We start from the raw sequence: 27,276 nt of genomic DNA, 5'->3' as shown, positions 1-27,276 counted from the left end.
CAAGAAGTTCATATTCAGCTTCATTAATTGTAATGATTATTTTGTGGACATGGGTTACTCTAATTATGCATTAAGAGTTTAATATTCTTTGCTATTGTGGTGTATGAAAGCAAATGTGTATCATTTCATCTTAACTACACTAATTGTCCATAAATTCACTTTATTTGCATTTCCTTCATAGAGGTCATGTGTCTTGCTTCTGTCTTGTACATGGCTGCTGTCGTTATTTACAAGAGTTTTTTACATACAAGAGTTACATAAATATTAATATATTTACAAAAATACAAAAATATTTATACAAAAATAATACAAACAAACACATACAAAACACAATACAAAATAATACAAATTTTGTATTTATACAAATACAAAAATATTTATTTAATCTTAACCTCTGACAGTTTAAAGTTGAAAGGGTAACCATCATGCAGAATTATAGTTGGTTAGTTGGGCTCCTTTTGTACTTGCTCCATTGGACAAAACACTATTTTTACACATACATTGCATACCGCACACAGTTGAGTGTGTTTCCTCTTTTTAACTATCCATGTTAGTGAGCTCTTTATGAAATGGCTGCAAAATTACAAGAAAGGCTCGGAAATACGTGAGGTTGTAGTCATAGTTTCTGGTGCCCCAGTGCCCTTTGTTATTTGCACTAGTGACCCAGGCTCCTGGGCTGATTAACCTATCACAGGCTCTTTGCCCTGATAATGTGCTTTTTTTTTTTTCCTGGGGTTCCTGGTTGTGGGCCTGGTCCTCTTTGTTGCTTTTCATAGCTAGGAAAAGCATCATCTCATCTTGCCAGGTTTATGTACAGCCCAAGTGTATACACCTGGGCTGTATACCCTTGCTCTGAGCTGTCTGCCAAAATTGTTACTGTATTGCATTATACCTGCTGAAGATGATCATTACTTGAAAGGAAGTAAACATTATAGGCCAATTATTTTAGTTTTGTTTTTCATGTGCTGGGATTAAGGCCTCAGGATTAGATTCTGGAAATGGCTAGGTTATTCAATACCTTGTTTCCCCCATAACATGATGACTTTATATTCTATATTTATATTTATATACCAAATATATTATATTTATATATTATATAATATATAATATATTTATAATAAATATAATATATTTATATTTATATTTATATTTATATACCAAATATATTATATTTATATATTATATAATATATAATATATTTATAATAAATATAATATATTTATATATTATATTTATATACCAAAAAGTAAATATGCAGGGGGGAGCAATCAGAAACCATTCACCCCTGTACACCCGACAGTAATTAGGGAACCTAATTACTGTCGGGTGTACAGGGGTGAATGGTTTCTGATTGCTCCCCCCTGCATATTTACTTTTTGGTATACTATAAATAACAAAAGGAGTAAATGGCTGTTGGGTCAAAAGGTTCTTACAACTATGCTAGGTTAATAATTCTTCAATCTTCCATTCCTTCCTCCGTAATATTTTACCTCTGTTCTTCTCTGAAACTCAGTACAATGGATAGGATTTTAGTGGTTACACATTATGCACAGTAGTTGTATGTTTTATAAAGCCACTAATTATGCCAGGTATGTTAGAAAGTACCTCAATAAATGCATGGAGTAAAGTGAGGTTAATCGAATTTGGCATTTATTTATCTCTTGTAACTTGAAAAAGTTACCTGGATGCTCAAATTTTCTCACTGTGTTTCCTCAAGCATTTAAATTTATCTTCACTTTATTTTCTGTTACATTCTACCAGTTTTGTATGTATCCATATGTAATGTACGTACAGGTTTCTTTCCATTTGTATACAGTACAGTAGAACCTCGAGTGATGACCGCCTCAGTTGGCAAGCATTTTGGGTAACGAGTGCCCAGATCGCCGACAATTCGTCTCATATGGCGAGCGCTCGTTTGAATATCGACAACACCACATGGTTGGGTCGCGCTGCTTCTCGCACATGGTGCACAGCACCTAAATTATTGGGATCGTCTCAAAGCCCTCCAAATGTACTCACTAGAAAGAAGACGAGAGAGATATCAAATAATATACACCTGGAAGATACTGGAGGGTCAAGTACCAAATCTACACAGTAAAATAACAACGTACTGGAGTGAACGACATGGAAGAAAATGTAGAATAGAACCAATGAAGAGCAGAGGTGCCATAGGCACAATCAGAGAACACTGTATAAACATCAGAGGTCCGCGGTTGTTCAACGTCCTCCCAGCAAGCATAAGAAATATTGCCGGAACAACAGTGGACATTTTCAAGAGGAAACTAGATTTATTCCTCCAAGGAGTGCCGGACCAACCGGGCTGTGGTGGGTATGTGGGCCTGCGGGCCGCTCCAAGCAACAGCCTGGTGGACCAAACTCTCACAAGTCGAGCCTGGCCTCGGGCCGGGCTTGGGGAGTAGAAGAACTCCCAGAACCCCATCAACCAGGTATCAACCAGGTAACATGCTCGGACGCCTCCGACGATGCAAATAATTTTTTTTTTTTTTTTTTTTTTTAAAAGATGCTAATGATGCTGGGATATAAAGGGGTGACTGTTGTGATGTTGCAAAGCATTGACTTTTATGTATAAAAAAGAAATGAAATGTTTTGAAAAACAACCAATGTCAAAAAGGTTTGTTCGGTGTTCGGCAGGTAGGCTGCTCCATGTTTCTTAAACAAAATAAAACAAAAAATAGTTTAAACAATTTGAAAAACAGACAAATGCCATAAAGTTCGTTCAGTGTTTGTCGGGAAGGCTGCTCCATTATTGAGACAAATGAAAAATACAAAACAAATGGAATACACTTGAAACAAAGAAAGATTGTCATAATGGAGCAGCCTACCCAACAAACGTGGAACGAAGCTCTATGGCATTTGTCCGTTTTTCAAAGTGTTTAAACTATTTTTTATTTTTTAATTTTTTTTTTATTAAGGAACATAGAGCAGCCTACTTGCTGAACACCGAACGCACCTTTCGCTATAATAAAAATGAAAAATTGAACAAATTTGACAAAAGAAAGATGTCATAAAGGTTTGTTCAGTGTATGTAAGGTAGGCTGCTTCATTATTTAAAACAGCGAATATCATATTGATGTTTTTCGGTGGTAGAACGGATTATTTTGATTTCCATTATTATCAATGGGGAAATTCGTTTTGTATGACGTCCGTTTCACATGACCACCATGGCGCCAGAACGGATTAAATTCATTATTCGAGGTTCCACTGTATTTCTATTTATCTATGGTACCAAATTTTATTTGTTAAGGTAGAGTTTGTTTGGTTATAAATGTTCTGCTAATATTACAACCATTGGTAGAAAGTCTTTGTCTCATAAACCATATTAACACTCCATATTTACTAAGCCTGGCTAGTAATTATCTTAGTTTCAGAATTCAGTTATATTTATTGTACTGATTGTAAGTGTAATCTCATGCATCATTAATTTATCATATTTTAACAATTTTACTTATTTACAGGACCAAGTATGGGGCATAGCATATAAGATTAGAGATGAAGAGCAAGATAAAGTGATGGCTCATCTTGATCATCGTGAGAAAGATGGTTATCTTCGTAAATCAGTTCTCTTTCACCCACTCGACTGTTCCATTCATCCGTGGCACCTTACTATCTACCTAGGTACATTTATGCCTAGGACAACTACATTATATAAATACCTGTAGATATAAAATTGTATGCAGCATTCATCAGTTCCCTGTGCATACTGTTTTGAAATCTGTTAAATGCAACAGGCATCTGGCCAACATCAAAAGTTATGTTTACATACATTTTGTTTCCTCCACCATATCTTGACCAACCTTTCTAATACTTTTCCATCCTTCTTGCCAGGTTCTTCCCCACCATTTGGGGTAGCAACGATGATTTATTATTCTGTACAGTATTTGTCAAATGTGCACCTTTTTAGACAACCCTCACATCTGAAAATGAAGAACCAATGATGTTTCAGTCCATCAAGACTTGATAATGGTTCAGGATGACCGAAACTTTGTCAGTTCCTTAGTTTCAGATAACAATAATAATAATAACAATTTGTATTCATAGGAGTGTGTGTACAAAGAATATAAGAATAATGTATAATTGTAGGGACAGGAGTTACACATACTAATGAAGTCACTATTGCACAAAGCATTTTGGGCAAAGGGAAGAGGTGTGGGTTGGGTATCAACTCTTCAGCCATGTTACTGTGACTCATCATATGCTGCATTTTTTCTTGCAGGAGCCGATTCCAATCCCTTCTATACAGGCCCAACAAATGAAGACACAATTGCTGAAATAATAGCTTCAGCAGTTGGCCCAAGTGGTTCTAATTCAGAGTATCTATTCCAATTAGCTGAAGCTATGAGAAATGTTGGAGTGTCAGATTCTCACCTATTTGGTATTGAAACAAAAGTGAAACATATCTTAAATGCTTGTGATAAATAAAGAACCACATATCAACACAGTTTTAACATTCAACCACAAAGGTAAAATATGCTATTTGTATTGATGTATACATAGTACAAAAACAGATTGAGCTTTACAATAATTTTTTTTTTAGTATGGTATATACAGTACAAGATATTTGTTATAATAATAATACAAGTACTGTAGTAATAATAATAGTGAACAAATCCACAGGAGCCTTGATGAGGGTTCGAACCCATGCGCTAGGTGTTCCCAAACATGCTCTAGTCGACTGCACCACGACATGGTAAAAGAATTGCAACCTGGGATACTATTGCACCCACAGTGGTCCTGACGCTTCCACTGAGGCCTAACCGGGGTTTCACACAATTCCCCTATGCACTCGGGCTCTGTCTACGTCCAGCACATAGGTTTGAACCCTCATTAAGGTTCCTGTGGATTTGTTCATTGATATATCATGTTAATGTGATTTCTCTGTGTAATAATAATAATAATAATAATAATACTGTAATGATAATAATATCGTTAAATTAAACATGTGCACAGTACTGTACTATCCTTCATCAGATTTTCTTGAGCTGTAGTAATGGTTTTACTGGTATGATTTGTCAAATTTACGTTTAAACTAAAAAATATAGGTGTTAAATCTTAGCCATACTATGTGTTCACTGCAACTCTTGCGTGATGTAAAGTTTTCATTGTAAAGGTGTACAGTACTCATGTCAAGATACTACAGTTGTACAAGTACTGCCTACATGAGTGGCAGTACTTATACTAGTACTGTACTACCACTTACTTTACTAGTGTAAATACTTACACTAGTACATGTAAGGTTATTACCTCAAAGTAACTATTTCTATAAAGGGAAAGTGGATTTTTACAGTGAGTTTTGAAATGTGTTCAGAGGAAGTTATTTTCTTAATCTGATATCTCCTGAATGTTTATATAAATTTTAATTGTGTGATTTTGTAATTTATGGGTAAAGTTTCTGATTTTTATGCTACTGTATTTAATGTAGTTGAACAGATATCATGGTTTTATACAAAATAGTATTGTTGCAGGAATTAAATGCAAGCACATAACTACATAGTAATTTTGACAACCCACCATGAAAATGTAAAGATGAAATGTTATACAAATATTTAAACGATCATATAAAAAGCTACAGACTGTACACTGTATATAACTGAAGTTTTACCTTTAGCATTCCCCTCACTTTCCAGCCCATTGTTGGCATGTGGGGGGCTTGGTGGGCGGCTGTCAGAGTGTGATGCTCCATGGGACAGTGTTTCCTCTATCCTTTTGAGGCCTTATGCTCCTGCAGTCATCTTTACTAATTTTGCTGGATCCTGTTTTCTCTTCCTCGTGTTTCATTTTCCTTCTCCACCACTTCTCCTTTCTGCAGACTTGGTTCCGTTCTTGAATGTTCTTAACACTGTCTTCTTCTATTTTGATGCAGGGTGAGTTGAAACAGCACTCTCGCCTGTAGAATTGTGGTACCTGACGTGGTCGAGCAAGAGGGGAAATTTTTATGTCGAAACCTGCCCTCGTTGCTGAACCTGGTCTCACTAGACTGACAGTTCTTAATGTGAAACTTGCAGGGTGTATACCCACTATGCACCCCTAGGAAGGCCCCATTTTGTTGGGTTCCCTATCCTTTAATTGTGGCTCCATGTTATATGTAAGGGCTTAATCATGGATGAAACTTTCTTCTTGTTTGTTCCATGTTGACATCTGACCCTCTTTCAACTTCTCAGACTCATGAGGTGGGTGACCAGGCCCCAGAAATGGACCATGATGGAAGGACGGGCTCTGTTGAGCTCAGACCAAGTTGTTGCATTAACTGACTGACTCTCTGCTCCCCACCCACCTCCATGGCAGGGTTGAGCCCTGAACACCCAGTTGTGACCACCTCATCACCTGAAGTGACTCCATCTCTCATTGTGACAACTGCACATTTTACCCCGCCTCCTTACTGGGGAAGCTTAACACCGTCACCTCCACACAAACACGCATGTTTCCTTCCCAATCTACTATATTCCAGGATTTGTTTGGTCCTGTTAAGTGGACTAAGTATTTTTATCTCAGTCCCATTGATCATATACATCCTGATGATTTATTCATCCATAAACACTAGTTGATTCATTGGATATCTTTGTCACTTTTAACCCCATCCGAATTGGAACAGATGTAGTTACAGCCCCTTCTCAAGAGGCAGCCAACTGCTTGGCTACGTTGTCCTGCATTGGTGAGACTTCAGTTCGGATCTCCAAAAATGCCCGGTTAAATGCTAGCATGGGCACAGTTATTCTCCCGCACCATGTTACAACTGATGATAGGAACCTCAAAGACTGCCACGGGATATTAAATATACTGTATATTGTTGAGGCCCAAGGCCATTCCATCCTCCAGATTGATATGTTTACTTGACCCCCTCATGGTCGTCGTCAGCCTCTTTGCATAGTAGATCCCTTCTGTCCTCTGTAATTCTTGCAGGTGCCATATGCTCCATTGAGGAGTACATTCAATCTCCTCGCCTCTGCAATAGGTACTGGAGATTTAGACATGGGCCCTTCAAGTGCATGAGTAAGGTGTCTTTATGCCCCTTGTGTGGAGTCTTGGGTCATTCTAAGACAGAGTATTTTTCTCCTCCAGCTCACTGCATCAATTGCAATGACACCCACCCTGCTTTCTGCTGCATGTGTGCACTACAAATTTGAGGAAGCTATCCTCAATTTAAAGCATCGTGATAGTTCATCTTTCCCCGAGGTGAGATGCCAGGTTCCCCATTTACCCTCTTTCTCAGGTATACCTTATGCTCATGTGGTGCGTTCCACTTCTCTTTGCATTTTCCCACTTTTTCAATTTCGCAACCATTTCCAGGCCTTGGACCCCGACACCCCTCCTTTTGCTCCTTTGCATTCCGAAACTGAGGGTCTTCTTCATGGTTCCCTACCTGGTGTTTTCTCCATTCCCAGTCTTTTTCTACCTGTTGTCTTCATGTCACTTCCCCACCTCAGCCGTCTTTCCTGTCTCCTGTGCCCTCCTTTTCTTCTTGACCCCATCATTCTTCTTAACTCTTCCCCCTTTTTTTTGGCCCTCCACAACATCTGTCCGTCCTGGCTGTTGTTCATCCTATTTCCAGCTGTCTTCATGTTGACCACTCTTATTCTACCTCTCCTGCTGAGGCTGTGGATGCTGTCGCCCAATATATTGCTGCTGATACACCTGTCTTTCTAAGTCAGAAACGTAAACCTGGCTCCTCCTCTTCCTTCCTCCCTGGTGGGTAAGAAGGCATCAATACATCCCTCGCCTTCTGCTTCTGAATCTATCCCTACATCTCCTCCCATTTCAGTGGAAGAGTTGCCTGTCCTAGCGCTGGAGATTTCATTGTCCCTCGAGTCTCTCTCTGGTGCCACCGTTGGTAAGTGCACCTACCTGTTTCTGACCTTCCTCATCCCAATTTCCTTGACCACCTCTCTCTGATGCCTCCTCCTGCTCCAGAGTGTCAGTCCACCTTTGGCCCATCCTACTGCCCCCTTGACTCGATCATCTTTGCTAGATTTACCCGTATCCTGTAATCCTGATTTCACTGAACCTGATACTGACCCTATCTAGTATATTGTGTTGTTCTTTTTCTTTCCATTGTTATATCTGTTTTGGACAATGTCTATTCTTCAATGGAATATTTGTGGTTTTTATGCCAATTTCCATGACCTCCAACTTCTGATCACGCAGTTTTTGCGGCTTTGTATATGTCTCCAGGAGCCAGTGCATTGCGCTCATCCTGATTGCTTCCGTGGTTTTTCCTTCCTCTCCTCCCCACCATCTTTTGCTGGAGCCCCTAACTCTATTGCACTCTTGATCTGTAATGCTATTCCTTTGTTCCCCTTCTTTTCCATTCGCTCATTCATTCTTCTGCTGCTCGTATTTTTCTGAATAAATGATACACTCTGTTCCATTTATCTTCCCCTCAAATGTTCTGTTTTCTCTTCCTAATCTTAAACACCTGTTGGACTCCTTACCTTGGATGCCTGTTCAAGGCATACTGCCTTTGCTACAAAGACCTCCATTGTTGCTGTCCTTTTGACCTGGAAAAAGCATATGACACCACTTGGAGATACCGTATTCTGTCTGAACTCCCTTCTTTTGGCCTTCATGGCAATCTTCCTACAAAGCTACCTCTCTAATCATTCATTTAAGAGTGAGTCTTGGTACCACTCTCTCTGACTCTTTCTGGCAATATGAATGGTACCCCCAGGTAGTGTTCTGAGCACTACTATTTTTTTTTCCTGGTTACCCTCAATGGTCTCCTCTCCTCCCTTCCCTCTAGAATTTTCTCAGCTCTCACAATCTTACCCTCTGCTGTCAAGGTGATGACTCGCCTTTCCTCCAACAACTTCAACTTGCAGTTGATGCCGTATTGTCCTGGGCCACCAATCATGGCTTCAAGTTCTCTACAACAAAGACTTGTACTATGACCTGTACTCGGAAGCAGGTCTTTTTTGTTCCTCTGTGGTAATCCTCTATTGTATAAAGATGCTGCTAAACTTTTGGGGTTATTCTTTGACACCCGTTTGTCTTGATTACCTCATATCTCTTACCTCTGAGCTCTAAGACCCTTAACTTAGTCTTGTTCCATAGTTCCTGGAGAGCTGATCATATCTTCACATTCCTCTCTTGTGCTGTCTAAACTCAATTATGGCTGTCCCTCTTACTTGTCTGCCTCTCCTTTGACTCCTCGTCGTCTTGATGCTCTACATCATACTGGGTTACGCCTCAGCCCTGGTGCCTTTCATTCATGCCCTACCCTAGTCTGTATGTTGAGACCAGAATCCTGTCTCTACAGGATCGTTATGATCGTTGCTGTGTTCGCTAAATTGTGCAGTCCCTACAACATTCTCGCTCGCTTATGCCACGCTTTGACCATTACTTCTCCTGTTTACCCTGTTCCCTTTCACCACCTTCCTTTTTCTGTATGGATATCTTGCTTGCAAGATTCTCTCTCGGTTCATGTTACCTATATTTTTCCTTGTGTCATTCCATCTTTGCCTCGCATGGAAGGTCTCGCTTCTAAAATTTTGTAAAGCCTTGACCCTCATAGCAAAGGCTTCTACCTCTTAGACATGGTAGAAGTCCAAGACATGGTAGACATGGCTTCTAATATATTCACAGATGGGTCTACGTTTGCTGATGGTGTAGGCTACTCCAGTGTCTTTCCTGACTGCACCTATACTGTATATGCCACCTGCCCCTGGAAACTAGCATCCTCATGGCAGAACTTTATTCAATTTTGTATGCTCTTCATTAACTTCTTTTTTGCTGTCAATATTCCTTTGTCACTGTAGATGATGTAAGGTACGAGATTGAAAGCTGTACCCTAAAGTATCGCTAACAACACCCGCTCTTACTTTCTTATAAGTAATGGAAGTGCAGGGGTCTATATAGTAATAGTCACCAATTCTAACTACATGGGACAAGAAATACACCTTGGGGTACAATTTTACAAAAAGGATTTTATTTAACAAATACCAGATTTCCTCACACTTCTTAGAACAGGGGGGTGGGGAGGGGGGTGGACTTGGATCCACCACAGGATTGATACAGACAAAAAAGGTGGGAAAGGGGGGGGGGGGGTAGGAGGTTCATTCCTCCCTCTACAACCTGGGACTTAAGATCATTACTCTATTCCACTCCTCATAGGTCACTATAAAGGGCCTGGGTTTACAAATGAATATACAAAATAAATGTGGATAATCCCACACAGTTGAGCACATACACCTGAATTAACAACACACCACTCTCCCTACACACAGGGTTCCAAAAATCCTTATTTCCACAAATTCCTATCTCTAACTCATAAAGAAAAGGGGAAAGCACCGCTATAAACTTCTATAATACTGCACTTATCGTATTTGTTGGAGACCATCCCATCCACAACACTGGTGTGGTTGCCACTGCCTCTCTCTCCCAAGTGACTGATAGGGGCTTGCACATGTCCCTGCCTGCCTGGTTCCAATAATGTCCCATCCCTATACATGTTATACTCATTTCCCAATACTTCATTTATATGTCTTATAATGTTCCAGGCTGTTTTTCTACATTTAACACTATTTTTTCTCTATATTTTCTTGCATTGAATCTGCTTTTTCTTTTCTTTTATCTCTTTTGTTTATATTGTTTTTTTAGATTACATTTTCCTGTTGAAATAATGCTCTGTGCATCTGAAAGGGGTCAGAGTTCCAGACTGTTTTTCAACATTTAACACCGTTATTTCTCCCTGCACAATGGTCTCTCTCTTACAATGACTCGCAGTGCCCTCATGGCTCTAGAATCATTTAATCCATCCTGTGGTAGTAAAAATTAAACATTGACTGTCTTTTATCTCCAGCAGATTCATGACAGTCAGGTTTTGCTGGGTTTCCAGCCATATTGGCTTTTCTTTAAATGAGTGTGCAGACACTTCCGTTAAGGAGAATATCCGCACTTGTCCTATTTCCCACAAAGACATTCCTTATTCCAATTTCTACCCAGTCATTCATTCCTCAATCTGTGCCTGTTAGCAGGGGTCATTGGTCTTCTGTTACTGGTAACAAACTGAGTGCTCCTAAGGGTAACCTGTCCCCTTGGATTTCTTCCTCCCACTGTAACTGGCATGGGAAGCGGCTCTGGCAAGGTTACATATTGGCCATTCACGTTTAACTTGTGGGCATTTAATGTAGCACTGCCCTGCTTCTTATTTTCTGAACTGCATTATCCCTCTTACGGTCATACAATTTGTAGGGCCTGTGGCTGAGTGGACAGTGCTTGGGACTCGTAATTCTAGGGTCCGGGTTAAATCCCCGGCGATGGCAGAAAACAAATGGGCAGAGTTTCTTTCACCCTCATGCCCCCTGTTACCTAGCAGTAAATAGGTACCTGGGAGTTAGATAGCTGTTATGGGCTGCTTCCTGGAGAGGAAGGGGGTTGAGAGAAAAAAAATGTTTATTGACAGTTGAGAGGCAGGCCGAAAGAGCAGAGCTCAACCCCGCAAGCATAACTAGGTGAATACATCTTTGTTGAATATCCTGATTTTCAGAATGTTCGTGTGTCTTGCTTCCCGACTGTCCCTTGTGGTCATTTCTCTCTTGATAAGATCCTTGATGAATCCAATATCTTTGATATTGCTCACCTTAGGTACTTTTGCTCTCATATTGGCATCCTTAGTGATACTTAGCTCCTTTTGAACATCCTGCAACTTTGATGGTGCTACATAGTCTTCCCGGCTTGGTGCCTTCTTTTGATAATTAATTACTTTTCTTTATGTATACGAGTGCAAGCGATGCCTCTTATGTTAGGGGGAATAAGAAATTGGAACATATTAAGCTCGCAAATGTAACATATAATTCCATGGTGTACCTACCAACTGTTGTTGTTAAGCATCTTAATATTTACCACTGCAAACTTCAGTGGATATAACTGCAGACACTGAAAGTGTTCTCAGATGTTATTTAGTAAAGGATACTTTCTTTCTAATTGTTCAGGTACATCTTTGATTTTCTACTTCATTATAGCCTTATGTACAATATCACTAACAGTGCCAGCACAAAACGTTACTATAGTCATGAAAAATCATAAGAAATCACATTGACATAACTCGGGGTGGGGATTTATTTGGGGAATAAATTAAAGGCATGAAGAGAAGGGAACTATCTGGAGAAGTGCCAGGCCATTATGACTATATAACATTGGGAAGGTGTCAGGATTTGGGATAGGACAGGGGGAAGGAATGGACAGTGACAATCATAAGATTGGTCACCTGATAAATGGTTTAACTACTGTAAGTTGTGTCCACCTTTGGTGTGTGATATTTGAATGATTTTACATCAAAATACTGTAAAGAAATTTTTGGGAAAAATTTAAGATCGACTGAATGACTGGTATGTAATCAAAATGTTAAGCATATAGCAGTGAATGACAGTGGGAAAAAGTGTTAAATTATTGGCAACTAATACATGCACAATGACATTTACTAAAAAACATGGTCTATTGCCTTTCATTAAATCTTTATGATAATCAACTTGTATTTAGACAATAAGAAAAATATCACCTGAATTTACCTCACTACTGGCCTTGGCTAGGACTGTAGCATCCTCGTTGAGGACACTAAATCCTATATATTTGACTGAAAAATATTTTTGAAGAAAACAAATTTCATCTTAATGGTTTTGTCCAGCTGGTTTTTGAATTGCAGCAATGTTTTGGCATTTAAGACCAAAACATTGGCCTTAAATGGCAAGGCGAGTATGTGGTTCCATGGGTTTATAACCTTATTGGTGAAATCATCTGTTTACTGTCCTATATTATGGCTTGAAGCCATTGCTCTTTGTGTGTTACATCTGACCTTTTAAGGAATAGGTCTGAATCAATATCCTTCATATTGTTCAGTATTTTAAGTTTCGATGAGATCAGCCGTCATGCACAAAGAAATTATATTAACGTGATGAGAAATGAGAAAATCAGTAGGAGCCATGAGGAGGATTCGAACAAGAAGTGTGTGGGAATACCCTGGGTGCAAAATTAGGAGCTATCCTCATGGGTCCTCCCGATTTTCTCATTGATTCATCACGTTAATGTAATTTCGTTGTGCATTTAAAGAGATGCATTGGAGGCGAACTCCTAGACCCCAGTCATGTGAAACCCTGACTGGGCTTTAGTGGAAGCCTCAGGACCCTTAGGGGGATTCAGTTTCCTGGGTATCCTAAGGATACCCAGGTTGCATCGGTTTTGACCATGTGGTGTAGTAGTCTAAGGTGTGTGTACAGGTTTGAATCATCTTCATGGATCCTACTGATTTTCTTATCAGCAATCATGTCTAGTTTGCAGTGTTATTAGACCTCAATCTTTCCTGGTATGACCTGATTCGGGATGATTTTTGTCACCTGGCAATGAACTGTTTCTAGAGCCAAAGAAGAGGGCTCCATCTTTGAATTCAAGTGTCCAAATGAGGGCACACCAGAGATTTATAGTTGTACCTGTACCTACTTTCTTTTCTTTAAAGTCAAAGGTTCATTTGAGTATTCCAAGGATTTGGTTTGCCTTTTTACTGCAGCTTCCACTTATTCTGTCCAACCACTTGGGCTGGACGGTAGAGCAATGGTCTTGTTTCATGCAGGTCGGCGTTCAACCCCCAACCGTTCAAGTACCATTCCTGTCCCCCACCCGTCCCATCGCAACTCCTAATCCTGACCCCTTCCAAGTGCTATATACAGTAGTAGTAATGGTTTGGTGCTTTTCCTTGATAAAAGCCCTCCCTCCCACTTATTCTGCAACTTTCAGTGATTGGTGGATTCTGACTACAATGTCTTTTTTTCCTTCAACAATCTGCTGCAAGCAATTAATTATCAGTTCTTAACTCTTATTAAAAATATGCTCAGGAAAAAACTTTGTATATACCATCTTCTATATTTATTAGAATTTGTTTATAAATCTTCCATCACAGAGGATTTGGGCACAAAAAAGAAAGCATTTAATAAATATAACTGAGTTAACTAATAAAAAAAATTGAGTAAAGGGATAAGTTTTCATGACTTATACAATGACTAGAGCACTCCCAGACACATGAGGTTCTTTTCTAAGTTGCTAATCAAATGCAAACAAATGATCTATTGAATAAAATCACATAATTCTTAGGCTTTGAAAGCTAACCAACAGGACTAGTTGGATAAAATCACAAACAGGGTGTAAACAATTGACACAAATTGAGCACTAAGACTACATAAACAACCCAAATACTTACCAATATATGACATTAATTTAGTACAATTTGTTCAGAAACATGTATAAACATCACTTGGTTGAATAAATGAATACCTGTACTATTGAAAATAAAATCTTGTATCTCTGCAAGATAAATGCACAACCAAATACTGTACTACAGCCAAGATAAATGCAAATATTATATAAACATACTTATAAACAAAAAATTACCGTCTAAAGCTAACATAATTACTGTAAGACCATCTCCCAGTCTTACCTCTCCGAGGAGAGCAACCAGCTTAATACAGAGCACAAATATGCCTGCTGTACTTGACAAACAACCTTGCCAGCCCACACATTTTCATACCAAACTTTTACTTGAGTGGCAAAATGCCAAACATTGCTTAAAAATCTATAAATGTCTTCTATTGGTTATATAATTGGACAATTGGTACCTTCGTTTTCTAATTTAATCTGTTCCCAGAGACGGGTTGTAAACGTAAAATTCGTAAACCGAAACAAATTTTCCCATAAGAAAAGATGTAAAGTGAATAACCCGTTCCACACTCCCAAAAATATTAACTTCAAAATACATTTCATACATAATACTACAAATATTTTGTACAAGTTGCATCTTACCTTTATTGATGACTCTTGTTGGCGTATGGAAGACGGTGAGGAGGAGGAGAGGTGTTAGTGTTTGGAAGAGGAGTCCCCTTCCATTATAACATTAGGCAGTAATGACATTTCTGGGGTACGCACACTCCTACATTTTGCAGGCATACCTCTTGGACCTGGTTGTGGCTTACTGCTTGCTTGTCTAAGACTCTGTCTATAGACATTTGTTTTTCCCCATGCCTCACATCAATATGAATACCAATTAATTTTCTAAATTTCTCAAACCATCCCCTGCTCACTTTAAATGCTTTCATATCTGCATCACTTGTTCTAGGAGGGATTGGGGGGGTTTTCTTTATAAGACCTTCATGCAATAGTCTTGCTTTTTCACAAATGATGGCCTCTGAAACACTTTCAGAGACCCATGGCATGATATATAATAACTTTTATGTTCAGAAACCAATAAAAGCAAAAAAAAAATAAAAAATTTAAATTCTTTACAAAGAATTAAAGTGCAGTTATCACTAGGCGGGAGACACTGGTAAACTTTGACTGCGCACCATGCGCTAAGTCAGCCCATACATGTATCAACAAAGTCACCAAGTAAAGGTTGTCAACCGAGTCAAATTTTACGAATAAATTGAGCTCGTAACCCAAAAAATTCGTAGAGAGTGAGTCATCAACTGAGGTTCCACTACATTTTTCATCAAATTTTAGATTCTCCAAAGCAATTGGTTGCAGCACATTCACAAGGTGTTACAATGCATTGAATAGTCTAAGGATGTTGTCAGATATGACTAACATATGAACATTCATAAGACTAAGTTCCCCAAGAATATAATTAACATAGAGGACCAGTTAGGCTTGGATCATACATACATACTAGCTCTTCTACAGATGTTAAGGAAACGTCTCATATTTATCATGCTTACATTCATATTTACAGCTTCATTTGGTAGTCAAATATTCTCCTGCACCATAAAAAATTCAAAACTATATAAAATTACTTAGGTTATCATACTCTAAAATACATCTTTTTACACATATACAGTACTCAAATTATACATTTACATACAAATTTGATTTTTTATTTCACAAAATTCTACCAACCTAATTCTTAATCTATGGAAAGTTATTTAATCCCCCATGTACTTGTTCTCTTCAAAATACATAACTTAAAATCATTTGCACAATATTATTAATCAACCTTGTTCCAAATAAACCTACAATAGTACCATAATACATTATTCTTGACAAACCATATCAAGAATGTTGGGTTTGTCTCTTTAAAGAACCTTATCCTGCACAGTCACCCTGCTGACACCATGCTTGTATCCAATATCTTTTCTGAGTATCTTTTCTTTACTCTTTAATTGATCATGATAAAACCTGGAGAAAAAGTTATTCCAACACTCATTCTTTAATTAACAAAGAAAGATTTGCTCAAGATTACTTTTCTAAGCTGGAAAGATGCAAAAATCATTACTGTGTAAAATATTTTAAACATATATAAAAATATATATACAGTACTGCATATTATACTATGTGTGTGCGTGTGTGTGTGTGTGTGTGTGTGTGTGTGTGTGTGTGTGTGTGTGTGTGTGTGTGTGTGTGTGTGTGTGTATATGTATGTATGTATGTATGTATGTATGTATGTATGTATATATATATATATATATATATATATATATATATATATATATATATATATATATATATATATATATATATATATATATATATATATATATATATATATAATATAATGTTGTACCTAATAATTGGAATGCACTACTTGACCTACTATGCAAGGAACAATTTGCCTAATAAGACAAGTTTTTATAGTTATATATTTTCTATTTATTCTTTTGAAATGATATATGCTTTGTATTACATTACATGTGATCTTAATTTTCTTTTGTAATTTTAGTTAAAACTAACAAATATTACCAAACCTAACCCACCTAACCTAAACTAATATAATAATATTACAGTATTTCAAATAAACCCATAGAAAGCAAATTTTAAATGATGAAAATCGTTGTGCCTATTAGGCAAATCGAGCCTTGCATACTAGTCCGAGTAGTGCATTCTGGCTATTAGGTACGACATTATATGTACGTAAATATATATATGTATATATAAATATATGTATGTATGTATGTATGTATGTATGTATGTATGTGCGGAAAAAGCACATGTGAAAAATAAAGAATGCTAAACACATTTTCGGCTCAATTCGCCTTCATCAGAGCATTTTAGAATGAAGAAGGAAACGTGGATGACAAACTTATATCTGCCAGGGTAGGTCACCTGACCACCAAGAACATAAGAATAAAGGCCAATTGACCTATATACAAGAATAAGAAAGGGGATCCCTATGCTTAAAAGGGAGACGGAAAAGGGGTTAAATGGATGCTATATTGTATTGATGTGCTATACTGAAGCTTATATGGGGGATCTAATTTGTACATGCTAGGGCTTACATTGAGGCTGTCGTTACATTGTTTGATCAGAGCGGACCCGTCACATTTCATTCAACGAAACCCTTACTTTTAACAATACTGTACATTTCGTCACCTCTGAAGTCGATAGAATGATCACATAAACTGGAATGTAAATACAATGCACTGGAGTGCTGGGCTGTACGAATAGCATATGAATGTTGTTCTTCAAGCAAAAAGGACGTTCTACAAACAAGTTCCCAAGTCTAAGCCAGAAATAAAAAACTTGTTGGTATTACCATATTTTGATGGACTAGTAAATCTTGCCCCAGCCCTGAAAAACCTTAAAATTAACCCAGTGTTCAAAAATAATAACACAGTTGAGCCCATGTTAATTAAGAACTCGCCATCGTCTGTAGCAGGTTGTGTCTACTTCATCCCTTGCAATGATTGTACACGTGTTTATATTGACGAGACTGGTAAAACTCTTTCCTCACGTTTAAAACAACATTCATATGCTATTCGTACAGCCCAGCACTCCAGTTCATTGTATTTACATTCCAGTTTATGTGATAATTCTATCAACTTCACAGGGGTGAGATGTATTGTTAAAAGTAAGGGTTTCGTTGAATGAAATGTGATCGAGTCTGCTCTGATCAAACACTGTAACAGCCTTAATGTAAGCCCTAGCATGTACAAATTAGATCCCCATATAAGTGTCAACATAGCATATCAATACAATATAGCATACATTTAACCTCTTTTTTTTTGTCCCCTTTTATCCGTAGGGATCCCCTTTCTTATTCTTGTATATAGGTCAATTGGCCTTTATTCTTATGTTCTTGGTGGTCAGGTGACCTACCTTGGCGGATACAAGGTTGCCGTCCACGTTTCCTTCTTCATTCTAAAATGCTCTTATGAAGGCAAATTAAGCCGAAAATGCGTTTAGCAGTCTCTTTTTCACATGTGCTTTTTCTGCATACTTGGATCAGTGTTTTTGTGATCACTGTTGCATATACAGTATGTATGTATAAATATTATATATATACATTCATACATATATATATACTGTACATACCATACAGTATTACACTTATATTTGTCCCAGTAAACACACAATGTAGCTACAGTGTTACTTTATGTTGCTACAACGTTTATAGTGTTGTAACTTAAAAAGCATTAATATCAAAACTAAAAAATGTTTGCAGGGATTATTCTCAAATAATTGACACCAACACATTTAGGCCCAAGTCTTGGTATTCATTATAATTTCTCTAACTAGTTTCTAGTTAGTTGAAAAATCATTCATTTATCTCGAGTTTCATTGCTCTGATGTTCCCTTACAATCTCATCCACCTGTCTCCCTACTTTTCACCTCCCTATATCTGTGAAAAGTACTTTCTTTATCCTAATATTCATTCTTTCATTTTCTTAATACCAAACCTCCCCTCTCTTCTTTTCTTCAAACCTCCAACAATTTTAAATCACTCCTTTATTCTATATTATCTTTACTATCTATAAATAACTTACATTTATATATTCTCCCATCAAATATAAAGTAATTTTAAGAGTGTTGAAATGTTAATCCAATTCTTTTCTTCAAGCGCATCATTTTTTTTACAATATGCAGTATTTTTCCAAAGTCTCTGACAATGTACATTTATTCTTCAGCATCGAACAAAGCCTTACCTTTAGCTCCATACTAATTTAATTTTTTTTATAATCTTTGAGATGTAATTGCCTCCAGTCATTATACCTTAGTTCTATAATGAAAATATTCTAAAACACCCTCCCCCTCCCCAAAAAAGTCATCTATGACTCATTCATCATCTTTACTTGATAGTGCACTCTGTTACAGAATATTTCAAGAGTTCCTACATATAGTATATCATTCAAGATGCCAATATGAGAGCCAAAAGACACAAGACAGGTACAGTAATGTCAAAAGAATCGGATTCATCATGAATTTTAACAAAAGACTTATGACTCAAAGGAAATGGGGAAACCAAAATTTTCAGTTGTCCTGAAAATTGGAACATTTGATGAGGTGCATGTCCATTAATGGAATGGAACAATGCAGTTCTGACAATAAGGTGCAGGTCTCTGTTCCGTCATATTGAGTTCCATCCATCCATCCATCATGTGAGGACAATACGTGACCTAGCCGAAGACTTTTTCTCTTTCCTGTTTCAGTAACAGGAGGAAGGCTACGAAAAATGGTTACACCTTACAGTATGTAATTTGTTATTCGGAATAGCAAACCATCAATTCTTAATTGTTGTGGATTGCATTATGGTTAAATTATAAGGAACTCATTTCTAAGAAATAAGACATGAATAAGCAACTTCTTTAACAGCAGCATTTACAACATTACTAGAGACAAAACAAATATGAATGGGATCCCTGCAAAACTCGACTGTACAGATCAGTGTCCGAACTCGATCACAACTGGACAAGGCGTTAAGGATTCAAGGGCCACGAGACTCGACTCAACACTGTCGACCATAATAATAAATGATAATTGGCATATGAAAAGTAATAAAAAAATTTAAATAAAAATGCTCTGGAATTTGGAAAACTTCTAATAAATTAAAATATTACACACTATGTTAACTTTTTTTCTGGTATATTTTTCTACAATCTTGAATCATATTAGGAAAATAGTGTAATTATTCCTAGATTTAAACCTATGTAGTTTGACATGCAATACCTAATATCTGAAACAGAACATTCCCTATGGCAAATGTACCATCCTTCCCATTGCCTTGTGTTACTAGGAATAAGCTTAAAACAAGGTAAATACTTTTAACATTATAGTCATTATGTAAAGTAACATTTCCACACCACTTTATTGCAATTCTTCCAAAGCATTTCCATTCATACATTCATAAATTAAGTCTATGTGGGATTTCGAGTTAACAATGAAGAATAAAAAAATATGAACAATTATTTAATTATTAAGAATTTTGGTTTATGAATTAACACATTTGAGTACCAAGACAACCTTAATATCTGAGAAGAAGAATTTATTTAAAAATTATTAAAAATTAAATATGGAATAATGATGAAAGATGGAATTACACTTGAGATTTTAACCTACACCATTTTTTTCTATAACAATTCCGATCTTTGCTATTTTAACCCATTTTTTCCACAATTATCATGTTGTAATTAGTTTACCAATTTTGTTCATAGTTTGATACCAAAATTACTTGGAAGACTTAATTGATAAATATTTTGTTGAGCTTTTTTAATTGTATCAAGCATCACATTCTTGAAGCAATGCTGCTCACCTCAACAGATTCCCATGGTTGATCAAAATAATTCTGCTTTCTGCTGCTGTACCAGAGTACAGCCTAGTCAACTGGGTTGAAACAATCCAGTCTACCCATAGATCCACAAAATCAAGAGTCCCGCTGTACTGTGCCGATATCCAAGGAGAGTGACTTAATGTAACTTTCAAATGAACATTCAGCATTGCACAGTAGTTGGAATAAATAAGAGGACTGAACACAAGGTGGCAAGTAAGTAATTATCAAAAGGTGCCAAGCCGGGAGGATTATGTAGCACCGTCTGGGACACTAAATATCACTCAAGATGCCAATTCAAGAAAAATGGACATATGGCGAATGATATCAAAGGTATCAGATTCACTAAGGCTTCTAACAAGGGACAAACAAGTAATTATTAAAGAAGGCACAAAACTGGGACGACTATATAGCACCATCGGTGTCACAAGTTCTTCAAAATAAGCCAAATGACACTTAAGATGCCAATATGAGAACAGGACACAAACAAATGATATCAAGGTATAAGACTTGCCACAGAGTCTAATGAGATAAACAACTCATAGGGACACTACAAAACCAAGACAAACATCCCCCAAATTAGGGTAATCGATAAGGAGGTGCACAACTAAGTGGGACAATGTAGTCTGAACAAAAGGAATCAGGGTGTTGTTCCATTAAGTGACAATGAGTTAGGTGAGCAAGACCTACATGCATCCTAGTCAAAGCCATTTGCCATTGCCTATTATGGTGGTAGGAGGAAGACCAAGGGGAAAGATCACTTTTAAAAAGCATGCAGTTTAGTATCTGTAATGCCAGCCCAACGATCATGCCAACAATCATGGATGAATGATTGAATAGTTACACAACTGGTACAATGAAACTCTCATTGCTTCAGTTTCACGAAGTAACAGTTTAGTCACTGTTGAACTTTGAGTATAAGAATTGGCCTCTCCAAAATGACATTATACATGCTGGTGATGTACATGAGGATGAGAGCAGATCTACTGGCGATAATGTTTGCATCCCCCCGGGCCATCAGGTGTGAGGCGGTCACTCTTTCCTTCTTCACCTCGAAATGAAGAATCATCTGACTCATCTGAACGAGGTTCAGACAACTAGTGGTGCTGCTGCTAGGAGAAGACCTTGTATTGCGGATAAACCCGAATGTCTGAACAGAACTTTGAACCATTCCTTAGTTCGCATCGAGAAAGATCTAAAGTGTCGTGTCTGCTACAAGTCTGGTACCACCAGGTATAAATGCAAGTCGTGTGGTGTGGCACTGTGTCCTGCACCATGCTCCAGTTTGTACCATCGAAAGAGGAGATACCGGGTGGATAAGCAGTAATGCTTACCCACCATCCACTCCACCTATACAACATGGGTTGAGAAACTTCAGGAAACATTTAACTGGAGCAGGAGGAGTGGTTCAACCTAATGCTCAACTCATGCTCTACCAACATCATTGGGTGGTAAGTACAGACATGTTCATTTTCTTATACATACGATATTGTTGTACAAGCACATATGTGAAGGAAGTAAGACAAAAATGAATGAAATAGTGCAACAAATAATGTCGGGAACGAATAACAAGTATAAATAATGACGAAAAGCCGTACTTTTCACATGACTATGTACTTTATTTTTATGGTATTGGTAATGTTTTTCCATTTGCCCTTATATGCATATATCCCGTTATAGCATTCTATTGCAAACAAATTGATTCAAAAATGAACGACATAACATGAAAATTGAGCTGATAAAACTGAAAAGAGTACACACATTTTAATGCGGGTGAGCGCTCATCGGAAATACCAGGCCGACCTTGAGGTAGGCTGGGCCTCGCGTGTTGGGCCAGGCAAAGTGGTAACTTCCATCTATATGTAGCCCTAATATTACTATTTGTGAAGATTTAGTTCAAATAACCATTGCATTGAGGAACACGGGTATATAGTGGCACCTCGATTAACGAACGGCTCTATCTACGAACATTTCGAGTAATGAGCAAGCCACTCGCTGAACATTTGTCTCTACCAACAAGCTTTTCCTCGATTAACGAGTGTTTCCGCTGGTTCTCGGACACCTTTTACGACAGTTTTGTTGTTGTTTCGCAAGACGAGTTTTCCACATGACGAGCTCGGTGCCGGAACAGATTAAACTCGTTAATCGAGGTGCCATTGTATAAATTTACAACAGACTTATAAGCAACTAGTTTAACCTTTTCATACAAGCTGAATAGCTATACGTTTCTTTACCAAGATTTCATTGTTTGTGGTGATATAATTAGGTGGTCAATTATATCCACCTAATCATATCATATTAGGTGGTGATGATATAATCTCTTTGGTTTACTCAAAGTTCAGTTCAGCTATATCCTTAGTCCAGACCTGTGTGTCCCTGTCCCAAGACAAATGTTTAATTCTTATAATTTATTTCACATTTTTAAATACTGTATTAGAAACAAATTACCAATTTGTAATGAAATATATCATTCCTAGTAATACTGTATATCCCATTACTGACACCTCAGTGATATCAGTCCAACATTCACCATGCCATGGAAATTATTTGCAGAAATTCTTTGCGCAATTCTTAAGCTTCAAATCATATTAATAATTTACAGTATATCTGTACATTATATTATAGAGCACAATTTTGAAATTACTTCACTGTTTGTACACACACAGAATTTTAATATTGTACCATACTTTAAATACCATACTTGTATTCTTAAAATTCATATAAACTCATTAATACTGATAGAACTGTTTACCAACTTGGTCAACTAATCTAATAGTGAATAATTACAGCACCTCTGATTCCTGTACTGATTGACATAATCTTTACAAATATGCATTTATGAAAACTTTTATATTAGTTCAATCTACCAAAAAACTCTAAATGCATTATTCTGACATGAACAGTAAATAAATGCCACCAAAGTCATCTTTCATAAAGAAAGACTGTTTACAGCTTAAAATAAATATAAATAATGTATGTTTGAGCAAATGTATTAGTGCAATCTGGCTGCATTGATAAAAATCATACTCTTACACGACGTTCCTTATTAGTGATTTTAAGTATCTGAGCAGCTTATAAAATTTTTCTTTTTCAGTTAATATATTTAGCCCAATTTTTTTTTTTTTTTTTTTGCTATAAAAACTGCACATATAAACCACTAACTACCTGGGAAACACGAACCAACTTGAAGTATGAGATCTATGCCTAATAAATGATAGACCATGCATTTAAGTATAAAATATGATCTCTGGGATTTGTCCATCTTCAACAGATGTACCATTATTGTTGCCAGCAGCGTAGGTGAACTGGAAAGTTGCCCTATCTCCAGAAGGGCATTCCACAGCTACTTTACGCACTCCTTTGGTCCCATAGTGTGAATCTGGGCCCTAAATGTAAAATATTTAAGTATTAACATTATATAAAGCAATGTAAAAACATTATAATAGCACTATCATGATAATTTTAACCCAAATGACAGTAATTAACAATCAGCATTCACTGCAGTATTAGGATGCAAGAACCTTTATAAAATTAGGAGTGATGTTAAAAATTATCACTGCTATAATCTTTCCCTTTGTATATACTTCCAATAAGCCATTTTACAAAATATCAGTGCTCAAATAGGCTTCTACTTCCAACAAATGGGCCTTAATACAAGCACTGTAGATCAGTCAGCAGCACTTGTCACCCAGAATGTGTCAAAATAATGTTTAGCTCAGTAGTAGGCACTTAAGAGAGGAAGCACAAAGATTAAGAAGACAATGCAAAAATTTAGGAGAGAAATTTAGAGGGGGAAAAAAAGAAGATTAATAATCAACCAAAAGGTAAGAAATAACTGTGTAGCCGACTGCGAACTACTTCAATAATGATATACTTGCCAAAGGAAATAGGAATGAATTAAGGTACAATTTCTTCTGTTCAAGTTCAAACTAACTGATTAAACTGTGTACCCAAGAATTACTTCAATTCCCAGTACAATAATGTACAGTATATGAAATTTTTAACAACTTACTGTTCCATTTTTTAATAAATAAAATGTTATTTCATTAGAAAGTTATCATGGTTGTATTCACAAGAAAATGTCCCAGAACCAATGAATGGAATGCCACACCTAAGTTGTAATATACAACTAACCATAAGATAAGGTGAAAAAATGTCCTAAGCATTGCCACAGGATTTTTCTTATCTCCACCAAGATTGCTTAAATAACTTCCCTTCATGAGGGTGGGTGGGCAAAAAATATCTTCCACAGATATTTCAATGTCTGCCAATGTTATAGTTTGCCTTGGTCATTTGTAAAACCTGTTCATGATTTCTATAAGCCAATTTGCCTATCACATAACTGAAATGTTAGTATAAATTATAAACCTTTATCTTATACAACAGAAATACTAAAAACCCAGCGTTGAATGTAATGAAACGCCATTTTCTGGATGAGCCCTGGAGGCTCCCTGGAGCTATGGGCTAATATGCAATTCATTAGACCAGGGCATTAGTCATGGGAGTTTAGCCTACCAGGGACCACGAGCCAGAATCTGCCCCTTTCAGAGAGACACAGGAAGAAATGGCCCTGGAACGACCCCCCCTGTGGTTAGGGGGTTTTCCTTATCTGCCACTGAGTGGAGTTAGGCACCCAGAAATGTAAGCATAACAATATAAACCCCACATGATAAGAAAATTGCAACCAAAAACTGAACAGAGGCAGAACTCCCTCCAATTTCAAGGAAACAAGCAAATGTCACACTCCCTTGCCACATCGCTCGTCCTCACACCCCGCGCTGGCAACCTAGCCATTCCAGTTCAGAAGCTAAGTATCAAAATGTGAAAACCACCGACTGGAGGAAGGAGGGTTGCCGGGAAGCCTCCGGGGTTCACCCAGAAATTGGTGTTTCATTACATTCATCGCTGGTTTTGGGAAGCCCCTTCGGCTCCCTGAAGTACATAACTTAAGATAAGTAAAAAGAGGGATTTACCCAGGAGGCGGCTGCCACACACTCCTCAACTCGAAGTTAAGACAACTGGCTGCAACCTGTGACCCAAAGCAACACAGAAACCCCAGGCCCAGGAACGCTAACCAAATACAAGGCGGCCAGGAACCTGTTCGACCTCCAAAATCCTCGTGCCCAAGTATCAGCCCACGACATATTGCCAAACACGGCAGCCAACACAGCAAACTTCCTAACGTCATGGGCACGAGGACAGATCGCAGGCTGGCTAGACTTAATAACCCTGCAGACGACCTGGGAGACCCCGAGCCCTGGAACAGGGAACGAGGGAAACCAAATCAACTCAAAGTACATCTCCGGCCACAGCAGCCAAGGCGCGCAGGTAACGGCAAAGAGCCATAGCCAAACACAACACATGATGACCCCCAGCCTCACCAACCAAGCAACAATAACCCAAGGACCCCTCCAGAAAGCAGCCATCTCGTTCTTCGCCAGAAAAGAAGGAGAAGGCTGCAACCGAACAAACCAACTACCAGGACTGAAGGAGCAGAAACCCCTGCACCGGAGGAAAGCATGGAGCTCATCAACCCGACCCCTAGAGGCCAATGCCAACAGAAACAGAGCCTTGGAAATACAATCTTGAACTGAAGGGGCCACCACAAACCAAGAAGAGAGATAGGAGAGCACCCTGTCCAAAGACCAGGATGGCTCAGGTGGCGACAGTAGTAGGCATTAAATGATGGTCCTGAAAGAGCTAAGACAGAAAGAACTAAGACAAGCCCATCAGAAATAGAAGACAACCTACAAAGAGAAAATGGTGGAAAGAATGCCAGGAAACTTCAAACTGTCATCAAAACAAAACTCTCAGGTGGGACACCTTCAAGAAAGCCACCTGATCACCATACAAATGGTGATAAACCCGTGTCAAGAAGACCAGACGAGAAGAGCGGAGGAGAAGACCAAACCAGCCGTGTACCGGACTTGTCCGAGCTGCTGAAAGAAGCCGATCCGCGGAAAACGCCCCAGGCGTGGACATCGAGCAAGCAGTGCCTGAACCAAGGCTGGGCCCGCCATCAAGTGGCCACTAGGATGATTCTCCAGTGCATAGAGTCCAACTGAGCCAGAACCCGCAGCAACGGCCGGACTAGGGAAGAGGTACAGGTAACCCCACCTCGACCAGTCATGCCGAAGGGCGTCCACCACGAAGGCTCCACAATCAGTGAAGGGTGCCACAGAAATCATGAAACGCCACAACCACACCGACACGAAGAGGTACAACATCCTGTTGTACTAAGGATTAGTAAATGAGTATTGAATGATTATGATGCCTAATACAGGAAATACATCCTATTATATTAGGGACTAGTAAATAAGTGTTGGATATTTCCAACAGGAGCCACGCAACGCCATCACAGGCCAGACGACATGACCGAAAACGGCCACAAATCATGGGACCAAGCACGAGCAAACAGAGAGAGCCTCCCCCTCATTGCCCTGTCAACAGGGCGAACTGCAAATGGCCGACGCCTTTTACAAGAAGCCGGCCGATGAACAGAGCAATCATCACACTGACCAGACAATGCTGGCTCCAAAGATAATGTCGGCTTAGAAGCTGGCACCAATGGCCCACCTCGAACCAGACCAGCGGAACTCCAAGCCCTGGCACGACACTTTTGAGAAGACCGAGAACAGCCACCCCAGAGAACCAACAAGTCCGACATAGGACGACAACTAGACGAAGCCGCCTGCAGAAACTGCGTGATAGCAGACTCCGCAAACAGCAACGGACAAACAGCGACA

At 38.3% G+C, this 27,276-nt stretch overlaps 2 protein-coding genes across 13 annotated transcripts in view; one reads left to right on the top strand and one right to left on the bottom strand.

Annotated features, from left to right (window-relative positions):
• Positions 1-5,596, top strand: part of LOC123759318 (putative glutathione-specific gamma-glutamylcyclotransferase 2) — a 34,200-nt gene extending 28,604 nt beyond the window's left edge. For 10 of the 12 annotated variants that reach the window (XM_045744212.2, XM_045744213.2, XM_045744211.2 and 7 more), the window contains one exon: positions 3,477-3,615. Coding sequence is in view for 2 of the 12 variants with exons in the window: in XM_045744216.2 (XP_045600172.1) it covers positions 3,477-3,636; positions 4,235-4,440 (366 nt within the window). In the remaining 10 variants the exon portion in view is untranslated. Of the gene's footprint in view, positions 1-3,476; positions 3,637-4,234 lie in introns of those variants that run through there. The other 2 variants (XM_045744216.2, XM_045744214.2) reach the window with 2 other exon arrangements.
• A 12,963-nt stretch (positions 5,597-18,559) lies between these two features.
• LOC123759316 (BTB/POZ domain-containing protein 1) overlaps positions 18,560-27,276 on the bottom strand; it is a gene marked incomplete in the record, with an annotated part of 29,078 nt that continues 20,361 nt past the window's right edge. Inside the window, 1 exon segment of the mRNA XM_069335047.1 lies at positions 18,560-23,916. Coding sequence (XP_069191148.1) covers positions 23,758-23,916 — 159 coding nt within the window.

Source organism: Procambarus clarkii, chromosome 32 (genome assembly GCF_040958095.1).
Source record: "Procambarus clarkii isolate CNS0578487 chromosome 32, FALCON_Pclarkii_2.0, whole genome shotgun sequence".
In the NCBI taxonomy this organism is placed as follows: Eukaryota; Metazoa; Arthropoda; class Malacostraca; order Decapoda; family Cambaridae; genus Procambarus; species Procambarus clarkii.
Note: the sequence above shows the minus strand (reverse complement) of the source record. Positions and strands in the feature narration are given on the sequence as shown.